The sequence below is a fragment of the Chaetomium tenue genome (assembly GCF_020726465.1).
Source record: "Chaetomium tenue strain MPI-SDFR-AT-0079 chromosome Unknown F5144scaffold_5, whole genome shotgun sequence".
Lineage (NCBI taxonomy): Eukaryota > Fungi > Ascomycota > Sordariomycetes > Sordariales > Chaetomiaceae > Chaetomium > Chaetomium tenue.
The window spans coordinates 1901583-1921778 of record NW_027117333.1 but is presented as its reverse complement, the minus strand read 5'-3'; the positions used below and the strand labels follow the sequence as shown (position 1 = coordinate 1921778).

General features: G+C 56.8%; 8 protein-coding genes across 8 annotated transcripts; 4 read left to right on the top strand and 4 right to left on the bottom strand.

Annotated features, from left to right (window-relative positions):
* The first annotated feature begins 220 nt into the window (after positions 1–220).
* On the top strand, positions 221–3278 carry F5144DRAFT_289383 (TATA element modulatory factor 1 TATA binding-domain-containing protein). The gene is made up of 3 exons (XM_066783799.1): positions 221–510; positions 574–2024; positions 2077–3278. The coding sequence occupies exons 1-3, from the start codon at positions 363–365 to the stop codon at positions 3169–3171; spliced, it is 2694 nt and encodes an 897-aa protein (XP_066641350.1). The 5' UTR covers positions 221–362; the 3' UTR covers positions 3172–3278.
* F5144DRAFT_577365 (putative proteasome regulatory protein) lies at positions 3273–4911 on the bottom strand. Its single transcript, XM_066789203.1, has 8 exons — positions 4662–4911; positions 4567–4592; positions 4370–4498; positions 4208–4310; positions 4143–4156; positions 3775–4018; positions 3574–3668; positions 3273–3494 (listed from the first exon to the last, which is right to left on the bottom strand). The coding sequence occupies exons 1-8, from the start codon at positions 4717–4719 to the stop codon at positions 3444–3446; spliced, it is 720 nt and encodes a 239-aa protein (XP_066641349.1). The 5' UTR covers positions 4720–4911; the 3' UTR covers positions 3273–3443.
* A 137-nt stretch (positions 4912–5048) lies between these two features.
* Positions 5049–6934, top strand: F5144DRAFT_577361 (WD40-repeat-containing domain protein). The gene is made up of 3 exons (XM_066789202.1): positions 5049–5983; positions 6055–6670; positions 6729–6934. Exons 1-3 carry the CDS (start codon positions 5195–5197, stop codon positions 6812–6814), a joined length of 1491 nt encoding a protein of 496 aa, XP_066641348.1. The 5' UTR covers positions 5049–5194; the 3' UTR covers positions 6815–6934.
* Positions 6935–7008: 74 nt separating this feature from the next.
* Positions 7009–9190, bottom strand: F5144DRAFT_493243 (P-loop containing nucleoside triphosphate hydrolase protein; the record flags this gene model as incomplete). The annotated part of the gene is made up of 2 exons (XM_066785961.1): positions 7009–8934; positions 9002–9190. 2 exons carry the CDS (start codon positions 9188–9190, stop codon positions 7009–7011), a joined length of 2115 nt encoding a protein of 704 aa, XP_066641347.1.
* A 2268-nt stretch (positions 9191–11458) lies between these two features.
* On the top strand, positions 11459–14056 carry F5144DRAFT_621999 (uncharacterized protein; the record flags this gene model as incomplete). The annotated part of the gene is made up of 5 exons (XM_066792089.1): positions 11459–11622; positions 12306–12489; positions 12547–13136; positions 13189–13494; positions 13552–14056. The coding sequence occupies 5 exons, from the start codon at positions 11459–11461 to the stop codon at positions 14054–14056; spliced, it is 1749 nt and encodes a 582-aa protein (XP_066641346.1).
* A 288-nt stretch (positions 14057–14344) lies between these two features.
* Positions 14345–15740, bottom strand: F5144DRAFT_577357 (Prefoldin). Its single transcript, XM_066789201.1, has 5 exons — positions 15547–15740; positions 15213–15374; positions 15022–15131; positions 14690–14807; positions 14345–14509 (listed from the first exon to the last, which is right to left on the bottom strand). Exons 1-5 carry the CDS (start codon positions 15581–15583, stop codon positions 14448–14450), a joined length of 489 nt encoding a protein of 162 aa, XP_066641345.1. The 5' UTR covers positions 15584–15740; the 3' UTR covers positions 14345–14447.
* A 565-nt stretch (positions 15741–16305) lies between these two features.
* F5144DRAFT_493280 (uncharacterized protein) lies at positions 16306–18183 on the top strand (the record flags this gene model as incomplete). The annotated part of the gene is made up of 4 exons (XM_066785963.1): positions 16306–16713; positions 16813–16974; positions 17048–17237; positions 17288–18183. 4 exons carry the CDS (start codon positions 16306–16308, stop codon positions 18181–18183), a joined length of 1656 nt encoding a protein of 551 aa, XP_066641344.1.
* A 349-nt stretch (positions 18184–18532) lies between these two features.
* Positions 18533–19733, bottom strand: F5144DRAFT_594073 (uncharacterized protein; the record flags this gene model as incomplete). Its single annotated transcript, XM_066790535.1, has 4 exons — positions 18533–18568; positions 18721–19357; positions 19409–19495; positions 19555–19733. 4 exons carry the CDS (start codon positions 19731–19733, stop codon positions 18533–18535), a joined length of 939 nt encoding a protein of 312 aa, XP_066641343.1.
* Positions 19734–20196: the final 463 nt, after the last annotated feature.

The following is a 20196-nucleotide window of genomic DNA, read 5'->3' as shown; positions in this document are numbered from 1 at the left end:
TGTGCACCCGCCAAACGGTTGCCTGTCGCGAAGCATACGAGGCTTGGCTTTGAATTGTCGACGCCAAGAGCTTGACATTGGGATAATTTCCAACTCAAGTCAGCAACAACCCCTCGGACCTGTACCCTCTTAACTCTGACGACGCAATCTCTCTTTAACATAACGAAATAACGCCTGTAACGATACGAAGAAACGGAACGAAGTCAACGAGCGAACCGAACCGTCTGCCACGCAATAGCCACGCACGATCTCGAGCCGCTCAGATGGATCAGATGTAACCCGATCGATCATTTTCCCAAACTTCCACTTGATGGTCACAACATCCCGATCGCCTGCCATACGCAAAGCTTTGTCGTTGAACAATGTCGGCTCGATGGGGCTCCTTTCTTTCCCAGGCCGTCGCCGGAGTCGAGGCCCGCCTTGACAACATTCTCGCCGAGGACGAGAACGGCGCAGCGCAACAGGAGACAAAACCGGCGACTCCCGTGTCGCCAGCTAAGCAGAGTCCCGGTATGTTATCTCGGGAACCAGAATGCTGAATGTCGTGTTTCTGACGGCCCGGCTTGCTTGTAGGTCCTTCGAGAGCTGCTTCCTCCACCCGCACGAATGATCGCCTCCAGGAGAGACTCGCGAGGGCCATGGCCGCCAAAGCAGCGGCTCGAAACTCAATATCCTCCCAGGGGAGTCCGCGCCAGAGCCTCGATGTACCGGCCCGCAACTCGACCGACAGCGTGGACCGCTCGAGCCCGACTTTGAACGAGTTTGCCAAGGAGACCCCCTCCCCGCGCGGTTCGCAAGATATTCCAAGGAACTCTCTAGACGCTGGTTCACCCAAAAAAGCGGAGAGGGATGATTCGGTCGATGGCGGATCAAGGGCTCGGGAGTCGGGGGATGAGGCCAATGGCGCAAGGAATTCGGCAGACATACAACCTTCGATAACATCGAGCCCAACCACTATTCCCATCATCGTACCCCCAGATCCGGAACCGCAAGATGGTGCGAAGACAGGCTCCGACGACGCCGGCGACGACGCCGGCGACGAGGAGCAAAGGGAAAATGGAGACAAGGCCGACGACGCACAACTACAGCATCAACAGGAGATCCACGAATATGTCGAGCGGATAGATGCCCTGGAAGCCAAGCTTCAGTTTCTTGCGAAGGAAGCTACAGACGTGGCAAGGAAGGCAGTCTTGGCCGCACCCGCGGGGAGTGCTGAAAAGAAGCTGGCCGAAAAGGATCAGCAGATTGTACAGCTGATGGAAGAAGGCAAGAATTTGGCGAGCACCGACCACAAGCACCGCGCACTTGTGAAGAAGCTGCGGATGGACGCGGCCAAGAACGAGAAGGAGCTGGAGACCGCCAGGATAGCCAGGGCCAAATCCGACAAGGAAATCGAGGACCTGCGAAGCCGAGTACGTCGCACCCAGGAGCTGGAGAAGGCGCACGAGGATCTGCAGAGGCGACTTGACCAGACACAAAAGGAGGTTAGCACACTGCGACCAGAAATCCGCTCCAAGGACAGCACCATCGCCGAGCTTCGTTCCCGGCTTCAAAAAGCCAACGAGCAGGCGGACGCTATGACTATCAAGGCGAACGAACAAGCCCGGGAACAGGACAAGCGGCGGATAGCAGACCTGGAGGAGGAAGTCGCCGCGCTTAAAGTTGAGAAAACCCTCGTCGCCGACCGCGGCAAGGCGCAAGCTACCGAGTTGCGCGAGAAGGCCGAGAGGGCTAGTGAGCGGGCGCGGGTGTTGGAACTCGAACTCAAGGCCGAGATGCAGGTGATGGAGGGCAAGCTCGAGGCCATGCGCACGCGGGCCGAAGAGGCGTCGTCAGGTGTCGCCGGGGACTCGCAAGCCAAGTTGCTTCGGCAGGTCGAGACGCTACAGACACAGTACTCGATCGCGAGCGAGAACTGGCAGGGCATTGAGACAACGCTGCTGGCGCGGATTACGGGACTGGAGAAAGAACGGGACGAGGCGCTGCAAAGGGAGTCGGATATGCGGAGGAAAGCGAGGGAAGCAGTGAGTAAAGTTGCTCTTTATAGCCGTTGACAGAAGTGCTAACTCCCTGCAGGCTGTTCGCGCAAGGCGCCAGGAAGAGGAACTGGACGAGGCTAAGACCAAGATTCCCACCATCCAGGAAGACGTCAAGTCCTACCAAAGCCAGCTCGACTCACTCAAGAAACGGGCCGAAGAAGCCGAGTCGGCACTCGCCAACACGAGAGCCGAGTTCGAAAAGCAAAAACAAGCTTGGGAAGCCGAAAAGGAAGAACGCCAGCTGCGCGACGTCCCGGAACGCCCTCGGTCCTGGCTCGAGGGCCTCCCGGGCGGCTCGTTCCTCAAGCCGGACAGCCGACCGGCCTCACCACAGCTGACCAACCCCCAGCGGACCTTCAGCACCGACTTCCTCGGTATCACGACGCTCGCCAGCAAGGGCCGCAAGACCCCCGGCACCAGCGATGCCGGCGGCGGCGGTGGCGCCCTCGCCGAGCCGCGCATGCCCTTCTCCCGCCGCCCCTCGGCCCAACACCCGCCCAGCCGGCCCACCATCAACTCCAACCCGAGCGGCGGCGGCAGCAACGGCGTCTTCAGCCCACTCGGCGTCTTCAGCCCCACCTCGGAAGCCCCCGCCCCCTCCCTCTCCGCCCCCCACCAACACCAACACCCACTTGACATGATGGAAGTACAGCGCGGCGAGGACGCCTTCGAGGGCGGCGCGTCCACCAGCCGCGCCAGCCGCGGCCGCCACCTCCACGGCCACGGACACAACGGCGAGCGGTCGGCGTCGCCGCAGCAGGTGCTGCAGGACATGGTCTCGGTGTCCACCGTCGCCGCGGGCCCGTCGGTGCAGCTGGTGGAGCGCATGAGCGCGGCGATCCGGCGGCTGGAGAGCGAGAAGGTGGCGGGGCGCGAGGAGCTGGCGCGCATCTCGCGGCAGCGGGACGATGCACGCGCTGAGTTGGTGGCGCTGATGCGCGAGGCGGAGGGGGGCCGGGCGGCGGGGAAGAGGGTGGAGGTGTTGGAGGGGGAGGTGGCGGTGATGAAGGAGCGGTATGAGACGACGTTGGAGTTGTTGGGGGAGAAGAGCGAGTTGGTGGAGGAGTTGAGGGCGGATGTGGAGGATGTGAAGGCTATGTATCGGGATTTGGTGGAGAGGACTATTAAATGAAAGCGCTGGCTTGAGATTCGGCTTTTGGTTTTTTGGCGGAGCGTTCATGGATGGATCACGACTTTTTGCATGGGGAATGAATGTAGCGGGACTAGGAGATACCATCAAGCAGGAGCCGGTTGTGCTATTCCCTGTTCCTCTCTATCCTGGTTAGCTGCCTGCCATCCGTGAACTGGACCAGAATCGAGCCCGAACTGCGCATTGCGCTGCCGAAATGTCACCCGTCAAAAGCCCCCTTCACTCCTATCCCCCTCGGCTTTCAACAGTATCTCTTACAACTCAATCCCCTCCTCCTCGGCCTTCCGTAAGATGTATTCCCGGATCTGGTTTCACATTAGTACCAACGACCATCCCCAAATGCTCGCCCTGTTTTGAGAGGGAGGGGAGAAGAGAGTAACGTACGTCCTTCGCCGGTGCCAACTCCAACGGCGTAAACCCATCCACATCCTTTTTACCGGCCTCAGCACCCGCCTTCAACAACGCGAGGGCAGCATCCCCTATCACATCTCTCGTCAGCACTGTCCCCTTTCCAACACAACACACATCACCCAACTCAAACACAAGCAAGGAAGGAAAGAAGTCTGTTCAGAAGTCCAAACATACCATGGCCCTCGGCAATCGCATGGTGCAGGGCGGTCTGGCCGGCCGAGTCGGTGGCGTTGATGGGGCTGCGGTGCTTGATCAGGAGGTTGAGCATGGGCACCGAGCCGACGGCGGCGGCGCGGTGGAGCGGGTACTGGCCGCGCTTGTCGCGCACGCGCGTCGAGGCCGCCTGCGCGCCGCCGCCCTCGAGCAGCTTGCGGGCGAGGTCGAGGTTGGTTTTGGAGGCGATGAAGTGGAGCGATGTCTGTTGGGGGCGGGGGGAGCGGTTGGAGTTAGTGGTGAGGGGAGGTTGGAAGGGGGGGAATGGGTTGGAAGGGAAGTGGGTGCTGGATCTGGTGGTTGGGTTTGGGGAGGGGGGGTGTGTGTACTTGGCCGTTGTTATCTGGGAATTATTATTAGTGAATGAACGAGGATGGAAAAGTCGATGTCTTACTTGTCTGGTTGACATCTGCACCCCGGGCGAGAAGAATGTCAGCCACCTTGTCGGCGTCCTTAACACTGGCGGCGATCATGAGGGGTGTCCAGCCGCTGTCATCCTGTTATTAATCAGCCACGATCCTGTGAATCTGCTACTGCCTTTGACTGAAAAAGCTACCTCGGCATCTGGATCAAACCCCTTTTGGCCGATCAACAAGCTGACAATCTCTGGGTGGTTGTATGATACTGCCCAGTGAATCGGGAGCCTGCCATCATCGTCTTTGAGCTGCGCAAGCTTCGGGTTGGCCTGGGTGACTGGGTCAGTGGCTAGAAATTCGAGCGGGTGAGGCCCCAAGAAGATGGACGGGGACACACTTGGAGGAGCGACTCAACGGCCGCAACTAAATAAAGTTAATAAATATGTTACAAATAATACATTTTGGCATTCACGGGTCATCAGAAATACTCACTCCTTCCTTCCCGGGCTGCCGCATGGATGGCGTACTTTGACTCGGTCGTGTCTTCCATTTTTGGTTCTTGATGTAGAACGTGAAAGTGATGGGTGAAAAGAAGGCTGGGAGAGAGAAGAAAAGAAGGCGATAAAAGCACAATTTTGAATGTTCCGGAAGTGCCCTTTGAATAGTGCAGCTTGGATGAAAGTGATCCGAGCGTGTAAGTGATGCCTTCCACCCTCACTGAAGCATGCTGGGATCTGATCGCCCAACAGGGTTTCTTCATACCCCGGCACTGTGCGGGTCTGGGTCTGGAAGCTTACTGTGGGTGTGTGGCTTGAGCTTCAGCCACACATTGAAATTTATTTGGGGCGTTCAAGAAGTTCGTTCCAAAGATGCGCTGCAGCAAGTGGAGCCAGACGCCATCATCAACCATCGAACGCGACGAACAAATGAGCCAGCAAAGTTGTTACTGAAATTAAGAAGCAACTCCCACATCATCACAGCGAAAACCCGAAAACCCGAGAGATATACTCGCAACCACCACCGCCATGGCAGCAGAAGTAGCCGCCAATGGCGCCGATGTCTCAAGGCTCGAGGCCCTAATCCGCGACAACGCTCGCAAGACCAAGTCCATCTACGCCAACACAAGCTCAGATCCATCTGCCCGTAAGCGCATAAAGCTGGATCCCGGCCTGGAATCCGAAGACCCCGACATCACGAAATCATCCCTCTCCCTCCGCCTCCACGCCGAATACAGCGATGTCCAAACCCTCCCCGAATACGTCGCCAAAAAGCTGCCCACCGCCGGCCCGCGCAAGAGAAAGACCAAAGCTGCCGAGGAGCCACCGTCCAAGTCAGAAGAGCACGCGCAAAAGTTGATAGAGGGAATACCAGCAAGCAAGACGGCCGGCGGACCAGGGGGCGTCGGTTCCAGCGCTCTGGTCCTCTCCCGCAACAAACCCACCGGCGCCGGCACCGGCGCAAAGACCCAACAACGTAACGAACCACAGAACATGTCTCTCAGCAGGCGGCCCGATAGCATGTTGACGCAGCCGCGACCGGACTGGCACGCGCCATGGAAACTGCAGCGCGTCATCAGCGGCCATCTGGGCTGGGTCCGGGCGCTGGCGGTGGAACCGAACAACCAGTGGTTTGCGTCAGGTGCTGGGGACCGTACGATCAAGATTTGGGATTTGGCGTCGGGCCGGTTGCGGCTGACGCTGACGGGGCATATTTCAACGGTGCGCGGGTTGGCCGTGTCGCCGAGGCACCCTTATTTGTTTTCGTGCGGTGAGGATAAGATGGTGAAGTGCTGGGACTTGGAGACGAACAAGGTGGTGAGTAAACTCCCATTGCAACTATTCGGGTTATTGGACGTTTGATATACTAACCGCGACCCAACCCACAGATCCGCCACTACCACGGCCACCTCTCAGGCGTGTACGCCCTCAAACTCCACCCCACCATCGACGTGCTCGTGACGGGCGGGCGCGACGGCGCGGCGCGCGTGTGGGACATGCGCACGCGCAGCAACGTGCACGTGCTGTCGGGCCACACGGGCACGGTGGCGGACCTCGTCTGCCAGGAGGCCGACCCGCAGGTCATCACGGGCAGCCTGGACTCGACGGTGCGCATGTGGGACCTGGCGGCGGGCAAGACGATGGGGGTCCTGACCCACCACAAGAAGGGCGTGCGCGCGCTGGCCACCCACCCGTCCGAGTTCACCTTCGCCAGTGGCAGCACGGGAACCATCAAGCAGTGGAAGTGCCCCGAGGGCGCCTTCATGCAGAACTTTGAGGGCCACAACGCCATTATCAACACCATGTCGGTCAACGACCACAACGTCTTTTTCTCGGGCGGCGATAACGGGTCCATGAGCTTCTGGGATTGGAAGTCCGGCCACCGGTTCCAGGCGCTGGATACCACGGCGCAGCCTGGTTCGCTGGATGCCGAGTCCGGGCTGATGAGCTCCATTTTTGATAATTCTGGTTCGAGGTTGATATGCGGCGAGGCGGATAAGACGAGTGAGTTTTCCGCCAATACATGTGCGGTTTGTGTGGATTGGAAGCTAACAATCGATAGTCAAAATCTGGAAAGAGGATGCGACTGCCACGCCACAATCACATCCCCTCGAGTGGAAGCCGACATTATCGAGAAGGAAGTTTTAAGCGGAAGAAAGGGGTTAGGCAGTAATGTTGAATGCTTGTACACATATATATCTATTGCCGCATCTGCACGGGCAAAGGGAAAGCAAAGGGAGAGCGATACAATAGATAGAATGAACCTGATGTTTTCTATCCTGGCCTGATGTTCCCTATCCTGGTCTAACGGTATATAATATGGGTATCTTTCTCTACTACAACTACAACATCACCCCAAGCCCTTTGATCTCCGGGTCATCCCGAAACGCCAGCCTGACCTCTTCGTCACCAACCGCAAGACGCATCTTACTCGGTCGCTCAGCCTTGTGCGCCTCCAAGTTGATGATGCCCGCCCCCGTGAGGTCCACCGCAGCAGCGCTGAGCCCAGCGGGCCGCACCAGCTGGGAGCTGTTTTTAGCGCGGATCGGCCCGGTCATCATCAGCCCCGAGTTTGCCCCGCCGGCGTTAGCGCTGGTAATCTCGGCCGCCTTCCGGTCCAACAACATCAGCGGCCGGCTCTCCCCGGCCAGCTTGAGCGTGCGCTGCATCTCCTCGAGCACGTCCCCGAAGGTGCTCTCGGCCAGGCCCGTGCGCTGCGTGCGCATCAGCAGCGCCGCCAGCAGCAGCCGCGACGCGAAGGGCAGCGAGCGCAGGTACTGCTGCAGCGGGTTGCTGGTGGCCTCGCTGATAGCGCGGCGGACCGTCTCGATGGTGACGCGCCCGGCAGCGGCCGCGGCTCTTTTCTTCTTGGCGGGCGTCTCCTCGGCCTTGGCCTTGCGGCCCGCCTTCTTGCTCGGCGTGTCTGGCGCCCCGGTATCGCCATCGCCGCTCTCCTCTCTCGCTTTCGCATCCGCCTCGGCCAGCTCAACCGCCCGCCGGCAGATGTCCAACGCCCGCCGGGCGTCGCCGCTCACGGCCGCCACCTTGCGTGCCGCAAACTGCACCGCGTCCCCGTCCACGATGTCCCCTGGCACGCCCTCCAGGCGGCTCTGCACGATGCGCATCAGCTGCTCGTGGTTGTACCCTGGAAAGGTGATGCGGGTCAGCCCCAGGCGCGAGCTGATCTTGTTGCTGAGGGTGCGCTCGGGCAGGTCCATGGTGTTGGCGACGGCCAGGACGATCAGGCGGCTGTGGCGCAGGCCGGGCCAGTTGAAGAAGTTGTACATGACGCCCTGGTTCTTGGTGACCAGCTGGTCGAGCTCGTCCATCAGCACCACGCACGGCACGCGCCGCGGCGACGGGTGGCTGAACTCGCGCTCCAGCAGGTCCAGCGCTTGCGCCGGGCTGACCCGCTGGCCCTTGAGTGCCTCCCAGAGGAGGGAGTATGATTGGTGCGGGTCGGTGATCTTCATGCCGTTGATCTCTACGAAGATGAAGTCGTCGAGCTCGTCTGCCCGCACCGCCGCGTCCAAGTGGCTGACTACCTCGCGCACTGTTGCCGTTTTCCCCGTGCCTGGCGTCCCCGAGATGTAGATGCAGGTGCCGGAGCCGTCGGTGATGGCCGCTTCGAGATGCGAATAAACGAGACTGAACTCCGCTTCGCGGCAGGGGAGGCTGGTCGGGACCGACGCGACGTGGAGTTGGGTGCGGGCCAGCTGGTAGGGGGAAGCGTGGATGTGGTGCGGGGAGAGGACGCGGGTTGCGAGGGGGGTAAACTCAAGGTGCTTTTTGACGAGGATGCGTCGGTGTGAAGAGGGAGTCGCGGGTTTGCTGCCGGGTTTGCGCTTGCTGCTGGGCGTGACAGCGTCGCGGGTCCGGGCTCTCTTTGGGGTGCGCGGCGTCCCCGGGGCATAGTCACCCTCCTCGCCGTCCGCTGCATCGTGCTTGTAATCCTTGTCGGTCGGTTCCTCCTTCGTTTGTCTTCGCTTCCGGGTGGCTTTGGTGTTCTTCAAGACCATGTCCTGCAGCGTCTCCATATCTTCCCGCCCACGATAAATATCCTCCCATACGAACTCGTCTGTATAGGTGCCCGTCCGTGTGTTGCATCCCCTGCGGCAGATAAATACTTTGCCAAACTCGCTCGACTTGCGCGGGACCTTGCCAGTCGGGTACTTGGCCATGAATGCGGCTTCGGAGAGGATATGGGCTTTGCCGTTGAGAGTGGCCAGCGAGTTGACATCGAAGGCAGGGGTAATGTACAGCTCATTCTATAGATGCAGCGTCAGCCTGTTAGCCAAAAGACCAATGCTTGCGGTCGGAGGGACGGCTACGCACCTCAAGAAAGTCGGTCCTCTTCTTTTTGGGGTTGCGGATCTCCTGGGCGGACGAAAACCACATGAAGTATGCTGCCTTCTCGCCCTCCTCGTCGGTCTGGAATTCGCATATTATGCCGACCCAGGCTTCGTTAGAGCCTTCAGCTTTCAGCAGCACCGTATCCCCCAGATAGCACTCAAAACTGCCCATGCGGGCGCCAATGATCTGGGGTTCGTGTACTGCGGTCCGTTTCCGTTTTCTACCGGTCTCTTCGGCGGGTTCGTCATCCACCACTTCCTCGTAAATCCATTCCCAGGGGAGGTCATCGGTCCCCAACTCGTCGTCGGAATCTTCCCTAGCTACTCCTGGCAGAGGACGTTTCGAGCGTGAGCGCCCAGTAAGGCTGGCCATTTTGGTTTGTAAAACGAGAGTGTAAGAGGACTATGTTATTTAGTTGGCAGAAATCCGGATAACATTACGTCTTGTTCCAGTGCGCAGAGTGATGGATGGCATCCGAGTTGCTGTTGCGCGACGACGCGTCTCGCCCAATTTGTCGCGTCAAAGTCAATTAAGATCCCTGCTTCCGCTGTCCCTCGCCGCCCGGCAACCACAAAACTGGAGCCACAGTGCTTGTGAATGCCAAGACCTAAAACATCAAGGGGATTTTAATGGTCACAACACTGAATCTGTGCTTGATTTTACACGGGAACTATCTCATCAGTTATTTCTGAAGAAGCCATACGTTCTATTGTTTGGTAAGATGTCGCGGCAATTTACTGCAGACTTCCTGAAGTAGCATCTCTGTACCCTAACCCTCGATCAAAGTAAACACAGGAAAAGGGGGTAGGGAATTTGAGAGCAGCAGTGTGGTTATTACAGTGGCATTTAACTCATAAATACATCAAGTTTCAACCCATGCTTGAGCATCAATTAGTCAAAGGTACATGAAAGAGGCCAAAGGAGACAGAAGCAAAATAATTCCAATGGAGAGCTCAGGAACCAACGAGGATAGATTTGTGAAAAGGGCCAACCGCTGACCATCTTGGATCCTGTCCGTCCAAATTAACAAGATTTGTGCTCTTCCTGTGGCTGCAAATACAAAAATATTCATCTCTCTACTCAGTGGTGAGGTGTCAGGTTAAAAATCTGAGAGCCTGGCTCCAGGCGAAATAACGCCTAAACAAATCCAAGAAGGTTAGCTCATGCCCTTCATCATCTTGGAAAAGAAGTTGGGAAGCCATGGCAAGACTTTGCTCTAGTTTCTCCCTGAACATATCCATGAGCAACCGGTCCAAATTGTGATTTACCTTTGACCTTACTTACCCTTGTGATATATCCCTTTTCTCTCTGATGCTACTTGTAGGCAGTGTCTAAGCCAACTTGAGCTCCATACACTGGCTAGATTATTTGCGGGATCACTACAATGATGCTCAATGTTTATCACTTTCACAGTTGTCCCCTCCGGCCTACAACTTGTGTTAGCACGAATATCACTTCTTGGTTTGTATAACATTGGGCTTTGTCATCTCCAGGAGAAGAGATAGTTCAGGCAGGAGACAGTGCCGCCACTCACAGATTCCATTTCATGCACGGCTCCGTGTTTGCACCTTCCACCTTGATCTCCATCTGAACCATCACCATCTCCGGCCCGATCATTCTTCCCTTCCGAGATCCCGCAGTGATAAATAATTCCTTCCAGTTCAAATTCTGATTTCCTTTCTCTCAAACCAACAACCGACCAGCCCGACCGACCAGCAAGCCTCGTAAGTACTCCCTCATCGCCGCCGTGAAGGCAACGGCATTGATCTCCATCATCACTAACGATACGATAGAAACTTTAAAAATATCAAGATGCCCAGTGCCTGGCCGAGCAAGGAGTTTCGCGGCGGGTCGCAGCCCGCCAGAGGAGCAGCGACCGCGGGGCCCTCATCGGGCCAGAACCCGACCGCGTTTGGGTATGTCTCTCTTAATTTCGCGTTTATTCTTCACTCCGGCTTCCGACCTTCACTGTTTTCTTTCAAAACTTTTTATGTCATTCTGACCCCAGCATGTTTATTTCCTGTTTCTGTCTTGTTTTTTGATCTTGTCGGTCTGCTGGGGTAGAGTGGCAGATGCGGTTTCCTTGACCAGCCAGTTACCCGGACGTGGCTGCCTTCTTAAGCATTTTCTCATGTTTGCTACATGCTTGGCCTCTGGAAGCTGGACTCGCCTTCTTTCTTTTAGAAGCCCTTCGCTTCTCCGTAAGCCATGGGTTTTGTTGATGGCCTTTCTTTTCTGGTGTCAGATTTATTTCCACTCTCAGAATACTTCTGGCTCTTGGCTCCCTCAATTTCTTTGGAGGTTTTTTGACTAACCCACGTCAGCAGCACCATGACCGGGACCCGGGGTGCCCCCGACAACACCACCACCACCACCACCACTCCCACCGCTGTCGCCCCTCCCACCACCCGGGCCAATGCCGCCAGCCGCCGCCCGACCATGGCCGCCGTTCCCGCCTCCGGTTTCCGCCCCACCGCCGCCATCTTCTGTCCTGCTGCCTCCCTCCGTCCTGCAGCCTCCCTCAGTTCCGCCGCCGCTCCTGCTCCTGCCGCCGCTCCTCCTCCTGCCGCCGCTCCTCCTCCCGCCGCCTCCCCGCTAACCAAGTAAGTTTTCTCCTATTCACAGAGAAGTTCACTTGAGTTTGGGTTTTTCATGTTGTGTTTCATTGTTCCCTCCCACAACCTCAGTCACATCGCCCCTTTGTTTTTGTTTACTTCCTTCCCTGTTTGGGTCCTTTCTCAGGGGAATTGCGGGTCTGCTCGGCATGGGAGGTTCCCTCCTTCCTCCAGCACCGCCGAGCCCAAAACTTATCGAGGAAGGCACATTACACATACTTCCTGTCATGGACCCGCGTGGTCCTTGCTCGCCTTGTTTTTTCTTTTGCAGAAGCCCTAGCCTAGCTGATGCAGCGGGGCCGTTCCGAAAATTCTTCTATTTAAGGCCTCCTTCCTCGCCCTTTTCCTCGATTGGATTTCTTCTTTTCCTCAACTTTCCAAGGACCAGTTCCTTGGTTTGTTTCGAGACCCAGCTTCTCGAACAGGTCTACCTGCTTTATTCTCGATTGGATGGTTGACTTTTCTTTTCTTTCTTTTCTTCAGCATTTCGCAGAGCGGCGCAACTTCTCTCGCCTCCTCGGGGTAAGCTTTTCTTTTTCTGTTGGCTCGCCTTGCCTTGTTTCCTGCCCATTGCTCAACGCTCATCACCCACCACCCATCGCCTATTTTCATCGCTCATCATTCATCGCCCCTCCCTCATCGAACATTCCCCTCACTAACCCTCTTTATAGCGATCGTCCAATTCCGGTGTCGGCGCCCGGTTCCCTCGCCCCCCCGCGACGGGGAAATCGATCGTCGCACCAGAATCGGGCCCTCGACCCGAGAACGATAATGGAGCAAGCCGCGCGGAGGAAGATCTTCACCTCGGGGGCCGACCAGGTCAACAAGAGACCGGCGGCGAAGCTCAACGTCACTGTAAGTCATGTTGATCCTGCTAATCTCACAATTGAAATGACTGACCAACATTCGCAGGTTGTGGTGGCATGGCCCGCGCCAGGGCGCGGTTTCAAGGATGTCCACAACTCGGACACCGACGTCATGGCGATGGTCTCTCGCATTGCGAGAGATCATGAGGCTATGATTGAGGTTGAGGAAGTCGACGGTGCCGTCACCGTCATTGTCCAAGCGATTAACCGAGCGAAAGCTCGGGAGATCATCGCTCTCCTCCGGGTCCAGCTCCTCCACCGGTCGGCCGAGGAGTTGTGGCGTGCCCGGCTACTGGTCAACCCTCCGAACCATGGAGGTGATCTCCGGGCCATCCTTCTAATAAAGGAGGGTACCATTGGTCGGTACATCGCCGCCGCGAAGACGAACAACCCCGAAGGCATCGACGCGGCCGCCTTCGCGACAAAGATGGCCAAGTACAAGGGCGACCTGGCTACGACCCTGGACAAAACGACCCAGATGCTGCGTCATGACCCCAACGGCATGCGCATGAAAGTACAATTTGGTACTCTCCTCCTTCACCAGTGGAAGAAGGACAAAGTGGAGTACGACTTTGCCGAGTTGGGAGCTTTGCTTCGCAGCGCCGGGACGAGGGGCACCTCGAAGATGCTCAACACGTAAGTTCGCATCCTTTGACCATCCAACACCAATTGACTGACGTATCATCAGAGTCAGCGAAGCCGCTGCCGAGGCGCTCATTGGCCGGCTTTCCACGTCCAACATGGAGCTGCCCGAGTTTGTGAGGAGTTACCTCGAGGGTCCTGATGGCGGGGATGTTGAGCCGAAGGCGTCTCACTCCATTATCCTGGAAACCAAGAACCTCAGCGTCGAGACGGCCATCGAACTGGTGGCAGGTCAGCAAGACAGGACTCGGAACGCCAAACAAGGAAAGCGGTATACCTTTGGCTCATTGACGACTCACCAACTCGAGAAGCAGCACCGGGCGACGGAGGTTATCACCGTGTGCCCAGAGAGGTAAGCCGAGCCACCCCTCGCCACCCCAATGCCGACACTTACTAACATTGAGTTCAGTATTCATGATTGGGGATTTGATATCCAGAAGAGCGCCGCAGAGCAGGTTGCCCCGCCGGCCGCACCCTTCAGCACCAAGACCCTAGGAGATAACGTCGTGTTCAAGGAAGGATCGTTGGGTAGAGGCTTTCCCAACCTCCATATCAAAGATCACTTTCTTGTCAACAACCACATCGGTCATGTATACGGCAAGACGACCTTGCAGTACACCCTCGGCTGGAAATATACGCTGGACATCAACTTGTTTCACGAGTGGCAGTCCGGGAAGCCTGGCCAGAATGCGGGGCCCATGGTAACGACGGCAAACGTGGTACTTTTCGCCGATGCCTGGGACCAAGACATGCGTGCTGGCGTGTCTCTTCCCCGTCCGTGGGACGACACCTTCGCCGAGCAGTTCCTGAAGCACGAGCTCGATGACGAGGCTCCTGGCGGCATGGCGACGGATCACATGGATCACCTACTCGCATGGGTTGGCTGGATCCGTAAAGCGCTCGACAGCGCTTAAAAGCGCCGGTGATGCCGGTGTGTTGGTAAGGGCGGCGAGGGTGGGATGTACTTGTATTCTTTCTTTGTCTTCTGTCTCCCTTCTTATCACGACTACTTTTGCTTGAGGACGGAGTTCAACCCGATGTTTTTGCCATGGACAGATGGGCATCTGAGGTCGCGAATGGGCGGATGATGGCGGACCGGATTTGTTGGGATGTTATGTATTACCAGAGGTGCCTGTTGGCCCGCATGATAAGAAAACACTTAAAACCCATACTCAGTGCATAATATGGTGACACGAAGCAGGATGGCATTGCATTCGGGCTTCACTCGGCCAGACGGCGATCATTACTCGATATTTGAATCGCGGTTTACTCGAACTAGGCCTATTTACCATATGGCCGATGGTGTCATGAGGATGCCTGTCCGGCCGCACCTGGCCCTCCTTGTGCCAAAACCTTTTGCCGCAGGACTATGTAAAGTTGGTGTCAGTACGTCGTAGCGGTGCGTTGTAATAATGGTGGCGGGGCTGAGGGTAGGTGACGAGAGGGGGAAGGATATAAATGAAGTTGTTGATGGCGGTTCTGGATGTGGTAGGGGAGGGAGGGGGGCGGAGGGGATGACAGGAGGAAATGAGGGAGGGGAAGCAAACCTTCTTCGACAACGCGCAGGTTGTTGGTCTTGGCCTGCACGATGCCCTCTAGGCCTTGGATGTTGCCGGCTAGTTCCTTGACTTTGGCGTCGTAGAACTCGGAGGCGGATTCTGTGGTCTGTTGGGGGGTTAGCGTTGGCTGTGGAGGGTGTGCGTGTGGTGGAGGGTGTGACGGAGGGTGTGCGTGGGTTGCTTGTTGGCTGGTTGACTGGTTGGGGGCCTGGTGCGGTATGGGCGGGGGCTTTGGGATGGGTTGTTGGATGGGCTAGAGGGAGAGAGGGGCAAGGGGACGATGGGGAGGGTTGACGTGAATGGGGATGGTTGAACGGTACCTTTTCCACGTAGAAGCCTGTCCCCACGTCGACGAGCACCCGGTCGGGATCGGCGAGCCGGCCCTTGACGTAGAGGGAGTTGGTGAGCGGGACAAGGATGGACTTCTCTTCTGATGATGTGGGTTGGTTGGTTAGTATGACGGCTTGACCAGCGGTTAAGGTCCGTCATAAAACACACGGGGAGCACGCACTGTCAAATGATGATGACCCGGACTTGACTACCCGCAGGCACTCCTTGAACTTGGCTTGGGCAGCGGCAAGCTGGCCATACGAGCTCGAGAGATGCTCAACTTCGCCATCGAGCTGCTTCTTGACGGCGCTCAGCTGTTGGGCACTGAGGGTGCCGAGATCGACTGGGGCGTGTTAGTGTTCTGGTCGATAAGATGTTGAGATGGCTCAAGAGCGGCAGTGTGCTTCATGGGTGGCATGGTGGGGTAGCTTTTGGCCAAGGCGAACAAGTGTTTTGGTGTCTTCAGGCAGGGGTTTGGGGGTGGAAATGGAATGAAAATGTTGGGCGGAACTAACCTGCCTCTCCTTGTTGTTGACCTCCGCGGCTGGCCATTTTGACAACTCCAGATCTGGGTAGTTTAGGACTGAAGGTGTTGTGTGGTAGGACTCTGATCCAGCTCAAGCAGCTTAAACGAACCCAAATCCTTCAAGGAACAATGCGCTGAGTGGTGCCCCGCTAACGACCACAGCTGAGAAGGTGGGTGGGGTGTTTGCAGCGACTGCGGGGTTTGCAGGGGGCAATTTGCGCTGTCCTATGACTTCACATTCAGCGGGGATGTGCAGGAAACGGGAAGTGGGTGAGTATGCACTTAAGCATGCATGTATAAACAGACAAAGCGAAAGCCACCACACTAAAATGGATAGAATGAGTTTTGAGCAGGGTGGCTAAACGTTCCAATTTTTTCATTAATGTCTAGATTTTCTCCTCATTTTTCTTGAGTACATGAGAAGAACGAAGAGAGTTTTGCGATCAAGTTCGAGTTCGTTTTAGAGATTATCTCACCCGATAATTAAACAGCTGACTGACACCCCACCAACCTTCTCCAAACAGCTCGCACTCAAAAAGCGATATCACGGCTAACACCAGCCTTAAAGTCCTATACATGGTCTCGACGAATATTTATTCCTTGACGCCCAGCACCCCACTCAAAATCTCAACCCACCCACGGTCATCACCCCTCAGCAAAATAACAACCCGACCAAACCTACCCCACCACAACCACCACCACCACAACACCCACCCCCAAACCAAAACCAAAGCTATCACCACCCACCATGCCCCCCCAACTCCCCCCCACCCTCCGCATCCACCACAACCCCGACCCCACCGCCCCCAACCGCCGCTCCCTCCACACCACCACCGCCTTCCCCACCCCGGGCACCACCATAGCCACCTTCACCACCCCCCTCCTCGCCCTCCCCGACGGCCCCAGCATGCGCACCACCTGCAACTACTGCCTGCGCACCACCACCACCGAGCTCACCACCACCCCCTCTACCAACCCCGGAAGCCAGTCACCAACCCTAACCTTAAAAGCCTGCACCGCCTGCCAGACAGCCGTGTACTGCGGCGCGGCCTGCCAGCGCGCGCACTGGAAGGCTGGGCATAAGGGGGAGTGTGGGATGCTGGCAAGGGTGCGGGACGTGCAGGGGGGGGATCGGGACCGCGCGCTGCCGACGCCGGTGAGGGCGGTGGCGCAGGTTTTGTTGTTGATGGTGGGGTTGGGGAAGGGGGAGGGGGGTGGGAGTGGGGGGAAGGGGGTTGCGGAGAGGGTGAGGGAGGCTTTCTTTGGGGAGGGGGAGGGGGTGTTGGAGGGGAATGTGGAGGGGTTTAGGGCGGATGGGGAGCTGTGGAGGGATTTTGAGTTGCAGGCGAAGGGGGCGGTGGTGTATGCTGGGCTGGGGGAGGGGTGGTTGGGGCGGGCGAGGGAGGTTTTGTGCAAGGTGGGTTTGGATGGTTCATTTGTTGAGGGTTGGGGATTGGGGGTGGTGATGAGCAGGCTGCTAACAGGCGCAGATACAAACAAACGCGTTCAACCGGCTGGATGCGGACACGGGGATGACGGGGATCTTCTTGGATGCGGGTTTGGCCATGGTCAATCACTCGTGTGTCCCGAACGCGTTCATTGGGTTTGACAAGCGGACGGCAGTCTTGAGGACGGAGAGGCCGATCCAAGAAGGAGAGGAAATCACCATTTCGTATATCGGTATGTTGCACAAAAGCTTTGCGCTAGCCATGGCTTGCTGACCCTTCCAGACAACACGCTCCCCAAGTCCGCTCGGCACGAGGCGCTCAGGCTGTACCACTTCAAGTGCGACTGCCCGCGCTGCAAGGACGATCTAGATGTCTACGAAGTGTGCCGCACATCCCCACACCTTCGCCTCAACTCGTTCAGTCTCCAGCCAGACCTGACAAAACTGCGGAACCCATCCATCGACAAGGCGAAGGTGTCGAAAGAGGAGATTGAGGCCATCTATAAAAAATGGAAGGCTTTGGGCGAGCCTGAAGGGAATGATGAAGATGACCACTTGAAGTTGGCCCAGGCTCGGTGGGAGGTATGCCAGCCGCTGGTCGAGGCTAAGATGTGGGCCGTGGAGCCGTTGCCGACGACAATCTCACAGTTGGCGATGCGCTGGCAAACCAGTTACAAGATGGTCGTCTATGCGTTGCCGTTGCTCTGTTTCGTCAGTACCGAATGCGACCCCATCAAACTGGTGGCGCCCTTCATGCCGTGGCGGATCAAGGGCGTCATGGCCATCGTGATGCTGCTAGCTGTGACGGGTGAGTTCACCGCAAGCGGGGAACTTGCGACCAGGTGCACGCACGAGGGCCTCGTGGGCACCCTGGCCATGGCGGATCAGGTCAGTATGTGCGAAGCCTTGCTGCGCTTGGCCGTTCACCACGGATCCATCGGCGCGTCGGAAGACTGGGGGGTACTTAAAGAAGCAAAGGCCATGTTGGCGGATCTCGAGAGCTTACAAGGACGTGAGCAGGAGTCGAGGCTCCTTCAAGCATGGGCAAAAGACCCCGAGGACCCAGAAGGGGCTGCCTTTTTTGAGAGCCAGGTGCTTGGACCCATCAAAACGCTCTCGTCCTTTGCCGTCGAGGGACTGGAAGCAATGTTGGGTGGGAAGAGCCTGGTCAAGAGGTAGAGACGAGGCGGGTTGCATGTGCTACCGCTTTTTGAGACGACTTGAGATGCCGTTTGTCGCACCCGTTGCTCGGCTGTGTGACACCTGTGTCTCTCGCTTCGCCTAGTCCAGTATGCTGGCGGTGCCATCGGTTTTCGGCAAAACCCCTTGATCGTTGGCACTCGGTGAAGCAGTCGGCCAATTGGGCGTGGCGTACCGACGACTTGGAGCATGTGAGTAACCGACCGAGGATGCTGGTCTTTTGGGGGCAGGTCCTAGACTCGGGGATATACCACGTTTTCGCGTGGCGGAATAGACACCGGAGTATTTCGGAATCCTTGAATCAATAACACGAGTGGATCGGCTGTCTTCAGTCACCTGTCTGTCCGTCTCTGACCGTTCGACCCTGCCCTTCAGTATTTCGACTTCCATCTGCAGCGTCTCAATCTGGCTGGCTCGGCTGCTGATTTTGGCGATGGTGCCCGTAAGGGCCTCAAGCTCCCGGAACGGAAATGCTGTTTCTGGTCGTGCGGCTTCCCGTGCACGGGTGTCGTCAACTTGCCGCCTCATATGTGCCATCTCCGCACGAAGGCTTGCCATGTCCTCGGCATGGCCCCTGATTGTACCCCTCAAATTTTCCAACTCTTGTTCTTGTTGACCGAGGTTCCACTTCAGTTCGCCGATTTCTTTATCGAACTGAGCAGTGGATGTGGCAACCTGTTTCCCGACTTCACCGACCGAAGTAGTCACTCGAGCGAGCCGATCTTCGAGGGCGAGAAGGGTTGTGGAATTCTCTTGTACTGTTCGTGCCTTGCTGATATCGACCAGAACAGTCCCCAACTCTTGCCGGATCGACTCAATAGCACGTTGAAGATTGGGTACAGTGCCTCTCAATTTCGCAACCTCGCCTTGCATGCGGTTTGCCCGCTTGTCCAGGGCCGTGACTATCCTGAAGCCATTGCTGTCAATTCTCTTGATGTCTTCTCTTTGGTTATGGAGATCAAGCTGCAGTTGCTGTAACTCGGTGATACCGGGAAAAGCCGAAGTAAATCCTCCTCGGGGTGACTCTGGGGCTTTTGACTTGTTCACCTTTGTAGGCGCGTTGACGGCTAGAATCCGCTGGATAGCAAACTCGATCTCTTGACCGTCACTGTTGAGCAGCTCTACGGAGGCTAGTCGGAGTAGGATCTGGTGTCTAGCGTATATGAGTCAATACCAATCCAATCAGCCACCTTGTATATCGTACCGATCCAACACATGGTTTACGGGTGTTTGAACGCATCTGAGACCGAGAAGAGCAGTGCAGCCGCTGCAGACCATGTCTTGCAGATGACTGGACCAGGAGGTCAGACAGAACCAAACACGATCAATACAGCAAACAAGAGGGCTGACCATTCGGCTACCAATGTGCCCTGCTCTCCAATCCGGACGGTGCCCTGATACTGCACGGCAAGGTCGTCTTCTGGCTCCATGACCGGGCTGAAATAGCTCTTACCAATCTGCGTCCAGAGATTGGCGAATCGACCGATTGCAGCATCACATTTTTTACATTCGCAAAAGACAGTTTCCATGTCGGGTGTGTGAAAAGGTGGCGTGTAAGCGTTACAGGATCATGCGGTGGACGGTGGTGGTTGGAAGCTAGGTAGGTTTCGTGTTGAATGTTGGGGTGTAACCTGGGAACTTTGCGTCTGATATTTGGTCGCGAAGACGCTTCAATTCTTCGCGATTGCCAGCACAAGTTTTGTCTTCACCTGTACCTAAGGCAGATTACCTACCTGAGGCACCTACTTGCCCTTGACGTGGTTTATCCGATCTAAACGTTGACTGGGAAGGAGCTCTGGTTGTGCCATCAAGGTTCTTGTCCCAAAGTAGTTTAGTGCGGGCCTGGGGAAGTCGACTTGGCAGGCTGCAGTTTCGACATTGGTCCAATGGCATGCAAAACTTCTTTTCCATCGACACCCGCAATCAGCTTTGCGGTGCATCCATTGAGTCTTTCAACACACGGCGGATCTGCACACGAGTGCTATATCTGCT